At 40.3% G+C, this 20,186-nt stretch overlaps 1 protein-coding gene and 1 long non-coding RNA gene across 2 annotated transcripts in view; one reads left to right on the top strand and one right to left on the bottom strand.

Annotated features, from left to right (window-relative positions):
* The window catches only part of LOC114492334 (myocardial zonula adherens protein), an 87,163-nt gene that overhangs the window by 2,466 nt on the left and 64,511 nt on the right, over nt 1-20,186 (bottom strand). The window contains exons 11-12 of the mRNA XM_028506568.2: nt 19,144-19,227; nt 6,636-6,736 (exon numbers count right to left, since the gene is read on the bottom strand). Coding sequence (XP_028362369.1) covers nt 6,636-6,736; nt 19,144-19,227 — 185 coding nt within the window. The remainder of the gene's footprint in view (nt 1-6,635; nt 6,737-19,143; nt 19,228-20,186) is intronic.
* On the top strand, nt 276-16,348 carry LOC118502228. Its single transcript, XR_004904935.1, has 3 exons — nt 276-285; nt 9,004-9,011; nt 16,254-16,348. It is a non-coding gene; the product is annotated as an uncharacterized LOC118502228 (long non-coding RNA).

Below are 20,186 nucleotides of genomic sequence, written 5' to 3'. Positions count from 1 at the left end.
TCCCTCAGCCACTGCTTTAGTTCAGGCTCTCATAATTTATCTTTGAATGCTGGAGTAGTATCCTATACAGTCTCCCTGACGCCAGTGTTGGCAAAGTCTTCCACCTCCCTGAACCCACTGTCAAGGACATCTCCCTAAAAAGACAACCGGAGCATATCACTGTTCTTACAACTCTTCAAAGTCTCCCCGCTACTCCCTGGGTGAAGCCCAACTCCTCTGCCTGGTCTACAGGACCTCTACCATCTCCTCGTTTATCTCCTGGGTGGCCTTGCACACCAACACACAGTTCGCACCACTTCCTGCACCACTGCACGCCTCCCTGCCATTCTCTGGCTGATCCCTCCGCCTTGAATGCTTCCCTAATCAAATCAGTCTGATGAATTCCCGCCTATATTTCGAGACTCAAACCAAGCATCACCTCCTATAGGATAATTTCCCCAACTCCCCACACCAGTGATAGAAATGATCCTTCCTTTCTTTACACGTTCACCGTTTCCTTGAGCGGCGCTGTCCAATTTCCCAAAGGTTCACTTTTGCTAAACTTTCCAATAACTAACACCTCCCATTACTTGGCAGTGATTTTCAACTAAAGAGCAGTAGGGAGACAGCTTCTTAATGGGGTCTATCGGAAGCTTGGGGCGGGTGGGGGACGTTAAACTTCACATGTCTCTCCCCAGTTCATTTAATATGTCCCTTCCGTGCTCTCCACCCTGTCACGCAGGATTCTGACACACGCCTGGAAGCAACTCATCACACCCACTGGTCTATGCGTTTGTCTCCCCTGCCGGGTATACTTTCTTAAAGAGCGAAAACCACATCTTGATCATCTTCATGATGCCAGAGGCTCACTCAGTCAGGCCAGGCACAGAGCCCACACTCCACACACAGCAGGCAAGGGGATCCAGAGGGCAAAGGATGTCAGGAAGTAGTCAGAGTGTCACCTGCCGCACAGAGGAAGCCACAGGATCTGGCAACTCAGGGATCCTCAGGGACCTCAGCAGGCAGTTTACTGGAGTGCCAGGGGCAGAAGCCAGATGGCAGTTTCTGCCAACTACTGTGAAAATTCCACATAACAGAAATGGTCTCCAGTGACAATATCTTAAAAGCCCATAAAGTGCAAAAATATTTATAAAGGTGGACCTTCTGGGTTTCAAAAACAGGCTCTTATACCCCAGCCAAAAAGAGGTGAGGTATTTTATTTAGTTGATCACTAGGAAACAACAAGATTTCAAGAACACAAATAATTTTTCAACTACAGAATTGAAATTTGACCATTTTCTTTAACACATTAAGGCTATTGTTCACCTTTTATAAATCCATAAAGAGGCAGTCCCCCTGCAGGAAATGATAGCAGAATCAGCAACTAAAGATTTGACAAAAGCTACTTTGTGTTCTGGTCTCTGTAACAGGAATTTGAAAATGTCGGCATTTTAAAGTGCTTACTGTGTGCTTGGCACTTATGACCACAGGGAATATTTTTCATTAAGTTGTACCTATTAAGACATAATTTATGAGTTTGCTAGAAACCAGGTTTTACTTGGGGCTGGAGAAAGACGCCTCTTTTTTTGGTTTGTTTGTTTTTTTGTTTTTCCACTTTTCTTTTTGAACTAACATTAGCTGACCTGAAATTGCTCTCAATCTCTTTAATTAACATACGTCAACTCTTTCAAATCAAGCTCTTCGGTCTTTTATTCTAAAAATGAGAGTTTAAAAGCCCATGAAATCCCAGTGAGTACCTTCCTACCCTCTTTCCTTGCTCTACTAAGAGCCTTGCTCTCCAAGAATTTGTGTAACACAGAATTTGATGAAAGCGGAGAAGGCAGAGATGGCGCTGATTAGACTAGATAGATGACACTGGTCTCCAGCAGGTTGGTGGCAGTGGGAATAGACAGGTGTGAAGCAAGTCACGGAGGAAAAAGACAGCACTGTACCTGTGAGTGAGTCTAGGAGCAAACAATTCATGTTTCAAGGTGACTGCAGTATACTGGGCTTAGGTAACTGGGAAGGTAGTGGAAGAAAAGAAAAATATAAAAATGTGGTCACTGCACTGCAGACATTATGCCTGTGTCTCACTCATCTCAGCAAGCTTCTGAGGGAATTACTATCAAAATCTTGCTATTCTAGGTGACAAAAGCAACACGCAAAGAGGTGAGGAATTTGCCCAACCAAAGCTGTCAATGTATCAAGAGGAGACAGAAGCAGGACCCAAACCCAGATTACCTTCTAGCCAGTGTTCACCACTACTGAGAGAAACTGACTTGGATGAAAAGAATGACTGGCTCAGCGATGGATCTGATGTGTATGAAGCTCAAGCAGATGCCGGCTGGGAGTGCTCAGCAAGCAACTGGAAATGAGGACTTGTATGCAAGAGAGAGGTTCAACTACTCGACGGCCGAGCCACAGGGAGGCAAGAGGTAAAGCAGGAGACTACATGCCACCTTTGCAGAACGACATAAGTAAGACAGACCATGAGGAGTTTCCACAGTAAGATCTTAGAAGAAAAAGAGGGACCATCAAAAAAAAAAAAGATGAAGGATGGGCCAGGGAAGTAGGAGAAAACCAGGAGAGAAAAGTCCTCCAAGGGTAAGAAGCAGACATTCTTCTGCGTGAGAAGAATGATCAAATGCTAGAGTGTGGACAAAAAGGGGCCACGTACCAAGCCTGAGAAGCTCAGGGGAGGCCTGCAGGGTGGCCTTACAAACTCAGAGACGTACAGTAACCACACAGGATGGTCTGAAATTAATATTTTCTATAAAAGCCTTTCATGGTGGGTAGTCATGTCCTAGGGTGGAATTTTTCCCTAACAGAGGTCAATCTTTACCTTAACTGAGCCTGTCTGTTATCTTTTTGCATCTATGATAACATACCTTTGGAATGTCAAAGTAATTTCCTTTCTTGGATCCCTCAAAGCACAACCACAAATCCCCAAATTGCTATTGTTACCATGTTCATTGCTGGCTGTTAACTATCCTACGATTGTAAAGCAAGTATATGTCTATTCATTACTTTTCATCCAATCCCAGAGATTTCCTGCTTTGCTTTCTCCTGCCTCACTAATCTGTCACCAGTGGACTTCATGTGACTCCCTTAATCCTCTTCCTTTGATTACAATGTATAAATAAGGTGCAAAACTGCCATTTTCTAGAGCATTATCTCAATCCGTTGAGATTTTGCTTCCCAGCAATTGCCATCCGTTTGGTTCAAGTTAACTTATAAATATTCTTAAAGGTTTGGGTGTTTCTTACGTTGACAAGAGGGATGGGTCCAATCAACAAATATTAAGCATCTACTATGTGCGAGGTACCATTCTAAGTAAGTCCTAGAGAGACTCTAATTCACTAATTAGATGAAAATCCCTGCCCTCATGAAGCTTACACTCTAGTTGGGAGAGAAAGACAATAAACACAAAGACGTAAAATATAAGCAAGAAATGTTTTTCCGAGTCCTTTATTAAATAAATTATATTATACTACAGATTAGCTGCCTAAATCCCCACAGGGATGTCCAACTTGTTGGCATCTCTGGGCCACACTGGAAGAAGAGTTGTCTTGGGCCACACATTAAATACACAAACACTAACAAAAACTGATGAGCAAAAAAAAAAGTTTTTAAATAAATTTACAACTTTGTGTCAGGCCACATTCACAGCCATCCTGAGCTGCCTGTGGCCTGTGGGCCGCGCGGGTTGGACACCCCTGGTTCATTTATTCAGCCAACAAATGTTTATTGAGCATCAGATAAATGCTAGACAAGGGGAGGGCAGCCTAGGGTCCCTGTCCACAGGTGTGCCCAGTGTTGGCAGGGACAGTGAAAACATGGGGTGGGGTGGGGGTAATAAATAGGCTTGATGGCTCTGTTAGTAAAGAAAAGGCTGATTTCAATTTTTTTCAGCAATGCATAAAAACAGAGCAGCTCTAATAGTGAAATGCTGCAGAGACCTCTCGGCCTGTCTAGGGGGTTTCAGTCCCCTGATAGTTTCATTGGACAGCTCAGTGCCTATTAAAGCACTACACACTTGATTAAGCTATTAACACATTTAATAAAATCACTGATAACCACAGATGAAATTAAGTTAATAAAACTGTCTTAGCACACACAAATTCATTTATATTTGATATAGTGTCTTATATGTAAAGTCAGAGTTTTCACTTAGTTAATAGTAATAATGGCTATTATTTATTAAGCACTTAATGTTGGTCTACTATCATGCTAAACACTTTACACACCTGTTTTCATGTAATCCTCAATAGCAACTCTATGAAGTCTGACACGGCCATCTTCATTCTTATTTTAAGGTTGAAATAACTGATGCTTAAGAGAGAATGAGTAGCTTGCCCAAGGCTGTACTCAGCTCACAGCCGGCTGGGCAGGTTCCCCAACTGGACCACACTGCCCAGTTCTTGGTGAGAGAACAGGGAGTAAGAATTTAAGGGAGTAAGCCTGCATCACGGAGGCTTAATTCAATACTTTCATTGATCTAAAACCCTGTGGAGGACCCTGTTTTTAAAATATTCTGCAAAACACTATAGAATCTTTCATTGGTTAGATGCAAGTTTGAAGTCCGAATAAGAACCAGGAATTTTGTTAGAACATACAGAACACAATTTAGTAACTCTTTAGTTATTATTGTAAAACCAGCAATGTACCACACCAGGACCCAGAGGCCGGGTTCTAATCCTGGCTGTGTGGCTCCCTGTCATTCACGTTATCTCCCCGGGCCTCAATTTTGGTGTCTATAAAACAGGGGGATTGAACTAAACTAAGGGGTCCCAATTTGTTTTGACCATATGACTCTTATTCAAACAAAGCCTTACTTGAAACCCAACGTATAAAAAACACTAAAAGCTGAGCTCTTCTCAGATTTACTTTTTGATGGGGGTGGGCAGCAGAGGTGCGGGGGAGCCCCCACAGGCCAGCCCATGCTACTCTCCCGCCCCAGAGCCCCTAGCCCAGGACACGGCAGTTCCGAGTAACACAGGTAGAGACGGCAGTTCCGAGTAACACAGGCAGAGAACTTCTGCCCCGAATCATCTCTAAAGACACCGTGGCCCTCACTACCTGGACTGGCATGGTGCCTGTCGCATAGTAGGCACTTAATAAATATTTGTGAGGAAACAAATGAAATATTATTCTGCCTTTTCGGAAATGCAGATATGTAGTTTTCATTTCCTTTGCTGATTGACCTGGGTAGTTAAAGTGCTAAGATGGATCCTGGGGGAAACCAAATGTTACATTTATGGAAAAGCTGCTTTTAGATACTGAAGTGGCTTCCAAGTTCACTGTGGCCATAAGTTAAGGGTCTGTCAGCACTTCCATTATGAAACCGCTTTGTGGTTTCATAACTTCACCATAAAATTTTGCTTCGGGCTATCCTTCGGCACACAAATTGAAAACCTCGTCTTAAGCCAAAATGTGGGAATTAGAAAACAAACAAGTGATTGGTTTCAGACATAGTTTTGTACCTGTCCCAGCCAAACAAGATTTATTATGTGGGCAATTAGAGTGGACTAAGCCACTTGGTTCTTGAAAAAATTAAAAAGGAGGGAAATGACCAAACTATTTATATTTCAAAAGGATTCCCTGAATATGATCAATCATTCCTTCTGCCTATATTTTTATTATTTTTATCATGTACTTTGTACCCCTTGTGGATGAGCCCTGCAGTCTATTTACATTTATTTTCTCTCTCTCTTTCTCTTTCTTTTTCTTTCTTTCTTTCTCTCTCTCTTCTCCTTCCTTCCTCTCTTCCCTCCCTCCTTCCTTCCTTCCTTCCTTCCTTCCTATTCTATTAATCATATCAGAATGATGAAATTGCCTTGTTTTTAGTAGAAGCAATGTAAACGGGAACAATGTGGCATTTGATTCTGGTTACCTAAATTACAAGCCACATGTCATCTGCATCCTTCTTAGAAACTTTTTTTATATCTTATTTGGGCCAAGCACAGCTCTGAGCACCCAGAGATGATAGGTTGCTACTGGTTCCCATCCTCTAATCTTACTAGGGAAAGACGTAGGCATGAGCGTGTGTGGAGCTTAACATTGACTGTGTCGGTCTTCCCGCTCAGAAATACAACTGAATGAAGCAGGCTGTAGTTATTGTATGTCTGCTCACAACTGAAGTATATCATTTATGCATGAATCTGATTTGGTGCTTGACAATAGTCTATTATGGTGCTGGGAAATAGAACAATTTTGTTCAAGATTTAGACCCTCTCTCCTCTATAGGACTAAAGCACCTCACAGGTCCCTCTCACACTGTCGTGGATTACTGCCAAATATCTATCTTCCCTTCCAGACTGCACTCTGGGACAGGAACTAAATCTCATTCTTCTCCAGGTCATAACCGTTGGGCACAGGGAAGGCCCTCAGGAGATGTTTGCAGAAGGGAGGGAGGGAGGAGGGAGGACTAATCTCTCTCTGAACTGGCTTCCCAGATCTCTCCTTCGCCATCCCCTCTGCCCTGTACAATGCCCCTGCTCCCATAGAAACCAGTCAGATGCTTCAACAGCCACCACTTATCTTTGCAGAAATATTTTCTGATAGAAAGAATGCAATTCTGGTCATAACAGTCCAGGAAAGTATTTTCTTAAGTCAAAGAAGAATTTGAGCCAGAAAAACAGGAAATTCCTAAATACCTGGGTAGAAGATCACAGCCCACTCCAATCTCTCTGGTTTCCACTTCAGTCTTGGGCTGGGTTTCTGTTAAATAATCCAACTTACTTTGTAGTTCATTATTCTAGAAATGAGGGGAAAAAGTATTTTTAGTAAAGCAAATATGTTCCCTGACAAATATACATGATACAATTTACCTATATTATCAGATTTCTCCATCACAATGTATTTATCGAACGCCTCTTATACAGTAGGAATTGAAGAAATATACTGACTGTATCCTTACAGAGAGCTTTGTGTGCATGTACATACACATGTGTCCAATTTTATATAAATGGAAACAAACTAAATATCCTGATCTATACATAAATCTGTTTTTTCACTTAACAATTTGTTGTGAATACCTTTCCACATTTATTAGCCTTCTTTTTATGTCAACAAACTATTTTAATGCATTCATAGCATTCCATTGTATAGATGTACATTATTTATTTAACTAGTCTCTTATTGATGGGAATTTAGATATGTAATGCTTTCTTGCAATTATAAATAGGGTAAAGCTCAGCATTTAATACTCCCTTATTAAACTATAAAATGAGTAAGTCTATTAATTTAATTTAGTGGGAAATACCTCTATAACTTAATAATTAGTATTTCATAGGTGTGGAAAATTCAGAATCTCAAACATATAAAATAGAACAAGCTCTTTGGGATTAAAATTAGCATTCTAATTAGTTTCTTTTTTCAGGCCAGGGCCAAACATTACGTAGGTTGATGATTACATGCTCAGGAATTGGCAATCTGCCCCACGGGGGAAATGAAGGACAAAGGAGCAAAAAGGTGCGGACACTGGAGTGAAAACACATGCAGTGATGGTGCCTCAAACATAAAGGACAAAAAACATATATAAACATTCAGAAAGAGGGTAACAGTGGTTACACTGATATTTTTGGATGTTTATTGACAAGTTCTATATATTTTTCTATAATACTAGACTAAATTTTCATGAGGCAGTGACCATGTCTACCTTACTGGTTATATCTTCAGAGCATAGTATGTAAGAGATGCAAGATAAATATTTATTGAATAAAAAACATATAGATGTTTTTTACAGTAGACATTATTTGTACAACTAGAAAAACTTCACAGTATTTGTCTTTTTTTTCTTTTTAAGTTGCAGCTGCAGCTGAAGCACTATTATAAGGCACTAGATAGCACATAAAAGTTTAAAAGTTCTATGGAAACAGAAGTTCATTTGTTTGAAAGAAAGAGTGTGGGTTACAGCTCAGTAGCTCCTGCGCTGAATGGATGATACCAGGAGCAAAGTAGCAGCTTTTGTACAAACTCGTGTTCTGCAGGACATAAAGAACCATGAATTCTTTCCACAAATGAGAAATGGTGTAAAGGAAGAGAATTCATTTCAGATTCCTTAGCAAGTCATGTCAGATCTATCACCTGACTCCCAGTACGGGAAAACGGTGCTGGCTCACCGCCAGGGGTACATAACGTTTTCTCTCTCTCTCTCTCTCTCTCTCTCTCTCTCTCTCTCTCACACACACACACACACACACACACACACACACACACAGCATGCTACCCTGACAATATCTGGACTTTCCCATTCATAAGGAAAAAGAAAAGCAGGAGAGGCCTGCCCTTTAACAAGTTCCAGCAATCCCATCATCATATCCCTTTCTCAGTGCATACTTTAATCATTTGGATTTTACAGAATGCTAGGGCTGGACCTGTAATTAGGGAGCATAACAGACAAGTTAGCAAACATGCCCCAACTGGTACACACAGAAGAGTGGACAGGTAGCCCCAGATCCTTTGTTCTACTTCATAGGAATTCTGTGTGCACATCAGATATTTACTAAAGCACTGAAACCAAAAACTTATAAAAATTTAATGTGATCAATAAAAATAATCAGTAAAAAAACTGAGTATCTACTATGTGACAGATACATAGTATATAACAGTAGGTGAGGGGAGGTGGCAGTTAAAGGAAATAAGGCATGATTGACAACTCTTGAGGAGCTCCATCTGTAGAACCACAGAACACTGAGCAGAAAATAACTGAACAAAGATAAGCCTGTGCCAAAGGGACCCAGAGGACATTAAGGGGAAATTCAGAGAAGATGGGGAGAAGGACTGAACTGTAAGTGCAAATTTCCTCGAGTTAGGCAAGGGAAACAAAGTTAAAGAAACAAAGGGAATGAGTATTCCAGAATTGTGGAAACATATCAACTTGGGAAATGGCACCTTATTGCAGTATATAGGTGGGCAGGAATTAGTTACGAAGAACTACGAATGCTGTTACAAACACCTTACACTCAATCCTATGAGACTAAGGCCGACACTGGTTTTATGTCAATCACTTGGAGTCCCAAGTAAAAACTGTACAGAAAGGAAATGAAACTACAGGCAGGAAGATCAGTCAAGTCATTAAAATTTTCCATTTAACAAAGAGAGAGAGGTGCACTTCTAGTATAGAGAAGTAAGCGGTTCACAAACAAGTCCTTTTGCAAAGAATAACTATAAACTCTGGTCAAAGATAAAAAACAACCATTGAGATCTCTGGAGACTTAATAAGGACAGGCAAGTTTTACAGGGGAGGTAAAACGTGGGGCAAATGACAACCATAGAATGCCTGCTTCGTGATTCCTTTGCGTGTTTATCTGTTTGCAGCTTTGCCTAAGAGCAACACAGTCATGGTGCTGGCAGCACAAATAAAATAACAATTCACTAGGAAGATCATCTTTCCAGTAGAATAAACCAGGGAAGAGAGTCCAGGACGAGCAGGGCTACCAAAAGTAAGGGGAGAGAAGAGAAGAGAAAGGAGAGAAAGGAGTTAAAAAGGAGAGGAAGAAGTCAGAAACCCTGAATTCTGCATATAGACTCAGCTCGTCTCTGGCGGACCCCTGCACCACACATGTGTAGGGCACACAAAAAAGTCTGCAGCCAAAGCTTAAAGAACTGAATGGAGATCTGAGTCATCACCCACTACAGGTATTGAAAGGGGTATAACCAGATTCATGACCTCCTGAAACAAAAACCTCAACACTCCTCAGAACAATAAAACAGAATCCAAAGTCTCCACAAGAAAACATTTACAATGTCCAGGTTATAATCCAACATTACTTGGCATGAAGAGTTAGAAAAATGTGACCCATTCCCAAGGGAAAAGAGAATCAACAGATGCCAATCCTGAGATGACTCAGAGGTGCGAATCTGCAGACAAGGACTTTAAAGCAGCCATTATAACTATGCTTAATGAGGTAAAGGAAAAATATGCTTATAACTGATAAAGTAGTTTTAGAAAATCAACAGAAAGAAATAGAAAATCTAAAAAAGAACCAAATAGAAATTTTAGAACAGAAAAAGGCAATGCCTGAAATTAAAAAAAAAATAATCACTAGATTGGCTTGAGAGAAGAATGGCGATGACAAAGGAAGATGTCAGTAAGCTTGATGACACACTAATAGAAATAATTTAATCAAAATAAAATAAAAGGAAAAGGTTGAAAATAATTAATGGAACTTCATGAAAATGTGGGACAATTTCTGAAAGCCTAGCATAGTATACTGGAATCACAGAAGAAAAAGAGAGAGAATCTAAAGGAAAAATGTTAAAAAAAGAAATAATGGCTAAAAACTTCCCAAACTTGAAAGACAAACTTACAAATTCAAGAAGTTCAATAAACCCCAGAGACAATAAATTACACCTTGCCACTTTACAGTCATAGGAAAACCCACAACTAAAGAAAAACCTTGAAAGCAACTCTGTATAGGTGAGCAATCATTGGAATTACCAAAGATTTCCCACCAAAATCCATGGAAGCCAGAAGACAGTGAGTGCTAAAAGACACTGTCAGCCTAGAACTCTCTATGTTGCAGTAATAATGGTGAAACAGAGACCTTACTGTCAGGTACGAGAAACTAAGTGAACCTGTCAGCATCTGACCCTCCCTACATAAAATGCTGAATAAAAGTCCTTCAGGTGGAAGAGCGATGCTCTCAGAGAGAAACTCAGATATTTAGGAATGGATGAAGAACATCAGAAATAAATGGTCTATGAGTAAATATGAAAGGCTCTATTTTCTCTTTTTTTCCCAAAGAAAACCACGTTTGATATTTGGCATATGTCCTCTGGGCTTTTATTATTCCCCATTCTCTCATATGTAATTAGATTATACTATAAATACTTTTGTACTTTGTTCTTTTCATTTATATGTATTTCCTATTATAAACATTTTAATGGCTGCATTATAGTTTCTCTTAATTTCTTTAAAATACATGTGATTTTTAAAGCAAAAATTGTAACAATGTATTGTAGGTTTACAACATACATGCAGATACAACAGATATGATAACCGCCACAGCAGGGTGGGGTAAGTGGACCGGTATCATCGCAAGACTTCTACATTTCACATGAAGTGGTACAGTATTACCTCTAAGTGGGCTGTGAATGGTTGATGGTGTACATTGCAATACTTGGAGGAATCACTATTAGAAAAAGTAAAACAGCAAAATTCCTAGTGATAAAGTGGAATTCTAAAAACCATTGAATTATTCCAAAGGAAAGGGGAAACAAAACAAAAAAGCAAAACAAACAAACAAAGGGAATAAAAAGAAAATAAATGATAAAATGGTAGATCTAAATCCAACAATATCAATAATGATTAATGATCAATGGACTATATACTCCAATTGAAAGACAGAGACTATCAGAATGTATTAAAAAGAGGAAGACCCAACTTCATATTGTCTATAAGAGATGCACTTTAAATACAGAGGCATAGATCAACTGAAAATAAGTGGGTGGAAACATATACCATGCAAATACAAAACAGAAGAAGGTAGGAATGGCTATATTAATATCAGATAAAATAGACTTCAAGACAAAGAGTATGAACAAAGGTACTGACCAACATTTCATAATAATGAACAGGTTAATTTATTGCCAAGACATAACAATCAAAATGTGTATGTACCTCATAATAGAACTTCAAAATACATGACATCAAAAATAACAGAATTAAAAAAGAAACAGAGAGTCTAAAACCATAGTAATGGATTTCAGCACCACTCTCAGCAATTGATAGGACACTTACACAAAAACCAGGAAAACATAAATAATCTAAACAATATTATTAACCACTTAAATCTAATTAATATTTATAGAACACACACAAAAACAGCAGGATATATATTCTTTTCACGATACTAAACCAAGAGAAACCATATGGTGAGCCATAAAACAAGTCTCAATAAATTTAAAAGAATTAAAACCATACAAAGTATGTTCTCTGACCATAACAATTAAATTAGAAATCAAAAACTATAAGATATCTTTAAAAAAAACCTTCAACTATTTGGAAGTAAAACAACACATTTCTAAATAATCTATTAGTCAAAGAAGACTCTCAAAGGAAATGAGAACATATTTTGCACTGGATGATAATGAAAATGCATCCTATCAAAGCTTGTGGGATGTAGCTGAAGCAGAGATTAGAGGGACATTTATAGCTTTAAAGGCTTGTATTAAAAAAAGAAGAAATGTCTAAAATCAATGACCCAAAGTCATTGACCTAAAGTCAGTCTCTTCAAGATGCTAGAAAAAGAAAAGTAATGCCAAAATAATTAGAAAGGGGGGGCGGGAATAATGAATATCAAAGCAAAACTCAAAAAAGAAAACAATAAAGTCAATAAAACCAGATGCCATTTTAATTTTTAAAAATCAACAAAACTGGTGACCCCCTAGCTAGACTGACCGAAGAAGGAGGGAAGGTGGCACAAACTATCAGCAACAGTAACTGAAGAGATGCTGAAAGGAAGCAGCTGGATGCCTATGTGGGGGGAAGATCATCAATCCTTACTTCATACAAAACACAAAAATGAACTCCAAATGGATCATAGATCTAAATTAAAAAGCAAAAATGATAACATTTTTAGAGGAAATCATAGGAAAAAATCTCTGTGACCGTTTAGTAGGCAAAGGCTTCTTAGGATACAAGAAGCATAAATCATAAAAGAAAAAAGTGATAAGTTGGACTCCATAAAAAATAAAAACCTAAATAAAAATAGCTTCAAAATATATCAAGAAGGTGAAAAAGCAAATAGAATGAAAGAACATGTTCACAATACAAGGAACTGGTATCCAGAATATACAAAGTATACATAATAATAAGAAACTAAAAACACATTAAAATAATGGATAAAGGTTTAAACAGACACTTCTAAAAACAATATAAATGGCCAATAAACATTTTAAAAGATGCTCAACATCACTAGTGATCACAACATGCAAATAAAAATCACAAGGAGATACCTCTAAAATGCTTAAATTAAAAAAACTGTCAACACTAAGTCAGGGTGAGGATGTGGAGAAACTGGAACACTCTCTAACTGATGGTGGGGATATAAAATATTTCAACCCCTCCCCCAAACTGTTTGACAGTTTCTTTAAAAGTTAAAACAATACACCTACAATAGAATGCAGCTATTCCACCTAGGAATTCACATAAGAGGAATAAAATCTGTCCACATAATGACTTGTATACTAATGTTCACAGCAGCTTTATTGAAGATACCCCACACTGCAGACAACTCAAATGTGTGTCAACAAGTGAATGGATAAATCCATTGTGATATATTCTCACGACTGAATACCACTCTGCAACACATCTGAAGTCATTATGCGTATCTGAAATCATTGCACTGAGTGGAAAAAGCTAGACACAAAAGAGCACATACTGTATGATTCCACTTACATAAAATGCAAACAGGTCATAGTGACAAAAGCGATAAAAGTGACCCCTCCCTGGAAAAAGAAAGGGCTTGCCTGGAAAGAAGGGTTGCCAAGGGAAACTGAGAGTTACGGGGAGTGATGGAAGTATTCCGTGTCTTGACTGTGGTGGTGGTTCACATGTACATGTGACTGTTGAAACTCATCAAATCGTACACTTCATTTTTTTATTACCGTATAATTGACATATGTCATATTAGTTTCAGATATACAACATAATGATTTGATATTTGTATATATTGCTAAATGGTCACGACAGTAAGTCTAGTTAACACCCATCACTGTGCATGTTAAGTAGATGCAGTTTATTTACACAAATTAATGTACAATAAGGTTGACAAGGAAGAAATAAAAGATGGTGAGAGCCTGAACATGGGTAGTACAAGGAGAGTTAGAAAGGGAAAGCTTTAAGAAACAGTTAAAAAATACAATGGACAGGGCCCCAAACAGGAGAACAGAGGCTATCTGCTCCAGTCTTGCAGAACGTGAGTGAATGGGACCGACAGAGCAGCCCCGACTGCCGCCTGGCCTGTGCTCTGTAAAACACTGCTTCTAGGATTGAGAACCAAGTTCTGGGGTTTTCAAATACCACCACCTTGTGTTTAGATGTGAAATGCATAGTACTGTTGGCTCGGAAGGCTGTGTGCCTTCCAGGAAGGAAGGACCTGGTATGGCAAACTTTTGGCCATTTCTGGAAATTATGTCACATATGTATGGCAGTCACCACCTCCCCCCACTCCCTCGGGCCCAGGGAAGGGGCAGTGGTGCCATAGCACATGCACGAAACAAGAATGTGTGTCCAATAAAGTGTGTGCACGGAGCCCCGGGGCCTGGGGCTGCTGCCCCAGTGTTACATGGGAAAATTAATCAGAGTCTCAGGAACACACAACAGACATGGAGAAGTTTAAGGACCACACAACACACATTAAATGGAGGATGGACCAAGCCAAGACATTTGAATCCTTCCTTCTGCCTTTTAAATTAAGTTGTATGTGTAGAATTTTCAGTAGAAAAAAATAAAATGGGATTTATTCAGAATCTCAGGAAGCTTATCAACCTTATGACGATATATGCTTATAATCTCATTTTAAGAGGTGAACAAACAAAAATCTGGAAAAAAGGAAAAAGGAAGGGCACATTTTGCATGAGGAAGATTCTGAATCAGTTGATGAAAATGCCGTCTGATGGGGCTAGCCTAGACAACGTCTGGGGAGTTGAGGGTGGGAACCACAGAATCAAACGAGTTTAAGCATCAGTAAGTGCAAATGATGAATTCAGGGATCAACACTGTCCATGTTTCTCTACTTACGAGAAGAAGGGGAAGAAGACAGAAGAGGAGGAAAAGGAGAAAATACATATCAATGACATGAAGGAGTCTGGCACCTGGACAACTGAAGATATGATGAACACATACACTTTTCCAATTACTTAGTATTAACCAATGTAGTCTTTGTAACAACTCTGTGGTGAGGATACCATTTCAAAGGGAGGACTTCCATTTATAGATGAGCAAACTAAGAGGCACAGAGCACTTAGCAATTTGCTTGGGATCATGTAACTAGTTAAGTGGCAGAGCTGAGATTTGAACTCAGGCAATCTGGCTCCAGAGTCTGTACTTAGGCCCTTAAAAGAAAGTAGCTAGTTTATAAATAAGATGGAATTTAGGAGGTTACCAGATTTGTCCACCGAGACTTCAGAGAGATCCGAAAACCTACCACTGGCATCATTACAGTTTAAGGCAGAGGATGGAAAGTCATGGGATGAAAATTACTGGCAGTAGGACAGGTCAACAAAATAGAAATCCCCAGGGTCCAGCAGAAGCCGGTATTGTAAAGCAATATAATTAGATAAATTTTGAGAACACTAGTGTGACCTCATGATCTTGAAAAGACACACATTTTCCCCAATTCTGTCACTATTAAAATTGGCACAGCACTTCGGCCTACTACCAGTTCTCATGCCCAAATAGCCTTCGGTGTAGCTCTCCAGCGACATGAACCAGAGTTCTTTGGAGACAAGCCAACGCCCTGTCCTGGGACAGGACAGAAATGAGGACAGGTATGAAACACTTTCTCATTGACAAGCATCAAGAATGACTCCAAGGTCCTCAGGAACCCTACGACCTGGGCAAAGCAGTTAAGGTAGGAGAACACTCCCTAGCTGAGATGTGACCATTTGAGCAACAAAGCAAGGAGAAGGAGGAAAAAACAATTATTATGCAAATGAGGAAGGTCTGAGAATTGCCTTGTGTTCATAATGTAACTCAAAAGGAAAGTTAATAGAAACTGTACAAAAATACAGTTTTAATAGAAAAGGGTGAGCATGCTATACTTTGCATAAATTTTTACAACTAGGAAGCATTGATATATAAGGCAATAGTTTCTTTCAAAGAGTATCCATTATGTGTGTTTATAAAAATTCTGTGTTAAGTAGAAAAGAATAGCAAAAGGAATTAATTGTAAGTCAGGTCATCCCATCTCTCCAGGGCCCATGGAGAGACGAGTTGGCCTTGGCAGTCATACAACCGGGTGGAAAGAGGGGCAGCAATTCACTGGTATCCATGGTCGCACACCACGAGCAAGGAACCAACGGTCAGCAGGGTGTCTGTAACACCATGTTCCGGTCACACAGCCTAACGAGGAAAACCACGTACTCAAACTCCATCTCTCAGGTCCTAGGACAGTGATTTTCCACTGGTGTGCCTCAAGAATTTTTAAAACCTGAAATACCTGACTCTAGTCAGGGGCACTGACTTCTTTTCCCTTAGTGTGTCAAATTTAAAAAATGACAATTGTCCATACAACAATAGCCATCTGGTATAAATGAATCAAAAGTATACCCATTTTTTGGTCAGATTAGCAAGCATGATATTTTTTTTGGTGTGCTGCAGAATTTTAGTAATTAGTTTATGTGTGCCATGAGATAGAAAGGTTGAAAATTGCTGCCCTAGGAGATGAAATTTCTACATGGTCCAACTAAGTACAGTGAAATACTTGTATGAATAAGGATTGTACACTTCTAATAATGCCAACAATCAGGTCAATGCATCACAATGACAAGGGGTCTTGAGTATGAATCACCCTGAAGCCACCTAGTCCTGTGACCCAAGAATCAGCAGAGCACCTACCCGCATCCTCTGACCTTAGCTATTCAGAAAAGGAATTCTATCTCCTTTGGATGGGAAAGGTCACTGCTTCTGTCTGAAAGTGCCAGAATGACGGTAAGTCTAAGGAAACACTGAAATAAGTAAAACAACAGCCTTTGGGACATATGAAAAACAAGAACAGAAACAATGAGATAAATTAGAACCATGATATTTAAATTTAGAATAGGTTGAAGTGTAATGTATTATTCAATTTTGTCATTAGTAACTTATTTGTACATGTTTTGTCTGCTGGTTAAGGTGGATGTCTGTGAAGTGGTCAAAAGAAATTAGCTGAACCAACTTTGCAGTGGAATTTAAACAGGTTAGGAAAATTTAATCTATCAAATGTATAACCAATCTTTAAATGCTCAAGAAAAACTGGTTTCCAAAGTCTTGCTTACTAGACACACACAGTAGACCCTGCCGGCCCTCCCCACTCCTCTAGACACTCCCCACTTCCTGACACCCCACCTGTGCCTCTCTCTACCTGCAGCCTCCTCTGACCACTGGAGTCTCACCCGCTCTGCACAGGGCAGAGCTGCCACAGCCCCCGGGAGCAGCCCTCAACCAATGACTGACGGGAGTCAGTGGATGAATGCCCTAGCTTTCTGAACCTTTGGAAGGGATGACTCAGGGCCATTCACACAGGTCTCCTAGAAACCCCCACAGTGGTAACCTCCTCAGTAAGGTACCCGGGATTGGCCTGTGGCCCTTCCCTGTCTCACTGCCCCACTCCCCTTCCTGGGATCACCTCCTAAATGAACTCTATGGACTCATATCCACGTCTCAGGGTCTGGGCAACCCAAACTAGAAGGGGAGATGAGTTTAAGAAATCAAGCATTAAACAAAGCACAAATGTCTATGGCCTTTCTCCATGCACAATATCCCCTAGAACGATTTGTAACTTACCTGTACAAGAGCTGGCTTGAGTAGCCTGGCTGGCGGGAAGGGGAGGGGTGGTGCACACTCTCTTGGGTGACGTTCTGTCTCTCCTGTCAGCATCTCCCTACTCTGTGCTGTACCACTTTCTCTGTAGATCCATGAGCTCCCACTGGGGCATTCACTCTCTGGCTCTCACTGGGCAAGCAGTGACTCCCCTCATGGGGAGCTATAATTTCAGAGGGTGATCCTCAGAACAGAAATGCTCATTCATAAGGTGGGAGCTGGACCCAGTGACTATGAAGGGGAAGATAGGGATGGCATGGGACAAGTGTCTATTTACTCAGCTGTCAGGAGATTCTTGGACCTTGAATCTACTGCCAGGGCCCCATGGGCCACAAAGGATGTCTGGTTATGACTTTTTCAGGCAGTCTCTCAAAAACAGTAAATGAAAGCCCAATTCACCACCCTGACAAACATGGTGGTTAAGAGCTCAGGCCTTGAACAGACTTACTCATCTCTTCTGCCACATTGGGCAGGTTCCATCACATGCCTGGGCCATCTATAAAATGGGGGGAATGTAATCTAGCTCACTGGGCATCCCTCTAAATGAAGAGAAGACAATGCTAACACATGCAGCATTACTGAGTATTCAGTACCTGCCAGGCACTTTCTATGCATTCTCACTGCATGGTCACATGCATGTAGGTGCAATTAAAATCCTCATTTTAAAAGAAATATCCCCAGTGCCACCCAGCTAATAAGTAGAAATCTGATTCCACTATTAACTTTAATGTTAAACAAAGGATATAGAAAGTAATTAACAGTGCCCAACGAATACTAGATGCTTAATAAATGTCACTCCTTTCCTGGCCCCTCACTTTGTGCTGGGTTGTCCCTGGGGAAGGACTGCAGTGAAGAGACAGACAAGGAGAGATTCATGGAGGCTCAGAAGGAAGAGGCTCGGTGCCAAGCTCTTAATAAGTGCCCTTCAGAGCAAATAGATTCTGGCTTCTCCTTCTGTTAATATCTAAGCCCTTAAGGTTCTTCCAGCTCTGTAATTTCCTTCTCTGGAACCTATACAAAATCTCCAACATGACTTTCAAAAAGCCAGAAAGTCAGGAATACTGAATAGTTTTAAAGTTCCAGGTGAAATGCAGTCGCTGCTGAAACACGCTGACTCCGTTTCCTGGAAGAACACAGACGGAGTCCGCCTCTCAGCCGGCTCTGGCGCTGACCGAGCTGGGCGATCGTGAGCAAAGCCGCCCGCCTTCTCCGTGCCTCCTTTTTAAAAGCTGGTTAATACAAAGATAATAACCCTTGTCTTGCCTTTTCTTAAAGCTGCTGAGAGAATCATGTGAAGAATGTATGTGAAAATACTTCACAAATTATAAAGCACTTACACAAATGTGGGCAATTATCAGTATTAATCAAAAGCTTATCACACTTGCTAAGAAAATTCTTGAACAAGAAAAACAAGAGCCGAAATTAGAGGTGAACAGCAGGCTGGGATGAGAAGAGCCAGGTGGAAAAGAAAAACTCGCTGTCAGAACCTCATTTTCAGTGCTGGCACTTAACCTTCAATCCATTTTACAAGGCCAGGAAATAGCCTTATTTTTAAGTAAGTGTCAATGTGAGGCTCAGCAATGTAAAATTTAATGGTAGGGAAGACACCAACTTAAAGAAACACAGCTTCTTACCTCTCCCTCTAAGAAAGATATCTTTTCTAAAAGTTGCAGTATCAGGAGTTGTTTCTGTTGCACCTTTTTCTTTAATGATTCGATCTAGAAAGAAACAAATTAAAATTGTTAGTCACAAATACAGAACTGTACCAGTTAATCAGCCGGAAGAGTTGCCTTTGGTTTTCATTGTGACAAAACCTGAACTTGGTTCTTCATGTTTCCTGGAACAGCATTGACATGATGCTCATGGAAAGGGGATTCTGTGCCCAGGTAAGCCTGGGACACCAGGAATGAATTTGGAGTCACATGTCTTTAGGTTTGCCCAACCTAACCTATTTGCTCTGATTTTGCAGTGTAACCCCTGTCCCCAGCCCACAGGTGTCCCAGAGGACATGCGCAGGGAAATGCAGATACAACTCTACGCAGCATAACTATTCCATTTAAATTTACGGGGCACCCTGCATATCAAACGTTCGGCTCTGTTACTCCTGTTCGTATATTATGTCTCTTCACCCAGGTATCACGAATTTGGGTCTGGGGAAAGGGTAACTGTCACTGAGGGTGCTCGTGAAGTTCAGAGGACTGGGGACTCAGACGGCCTGGGGTAAGCAGGGAAGGATCCCTGAAGAGACAGGCTTGAGCTGGGCTTTCACCTCCGTTTTTCTGATACGTGAATTGTATCTTGGACTACTCTTTGTCTTTCACACACGTGTCATGTCTCTGCAGACAAACTGCAGGTGCCCTGAGAGCAGGAACCAGAGCTCTCCGGGCCGGGCCGTGTCTCGGGTACTAGGGAAACAGTGTGTGCTTTCAAGACATAACTTATGACTTCGAAGAATGCACCAATTTTCCAACAATCTTGTGTATTAAATCTGAGTGTTCAAAAAATCTTTTTAAAAATCCCTGTCAATGCAAAACGACACAATTCCTGTAGAAGGAAATCTAGCGATAGTTAGAAAGAGCACAAAAATATAATTGCATTTACCCTTTGACTCAGCAATTCCACTTCTAAGAACAGATCCTAAAGACACATTAGCCAAAATATGAAATGACTTGAACAT

This window comes from Phyllostomus discolor, chromosome 1, assembly GCF_004126475.2.
Source record: "Phyllostomus discolor isolate MPI-MPIP mPhyDis1 chromosome 1, mPhyDis1.pri.v3, whole genome shotgun sequence".
Classification (NCBI taxonomy): Eukaryota; Metazoa; Chordata; class Mammalia; order Chiroptera; family Phyllostomidae; genus Phyllostomus; species Phyllostomus discolor.
The sequence above is the reverse complement of the archived record's forward strand: the minus strand, read 5'-3'. Positions and strand labels throughout refer to the sequence as shown.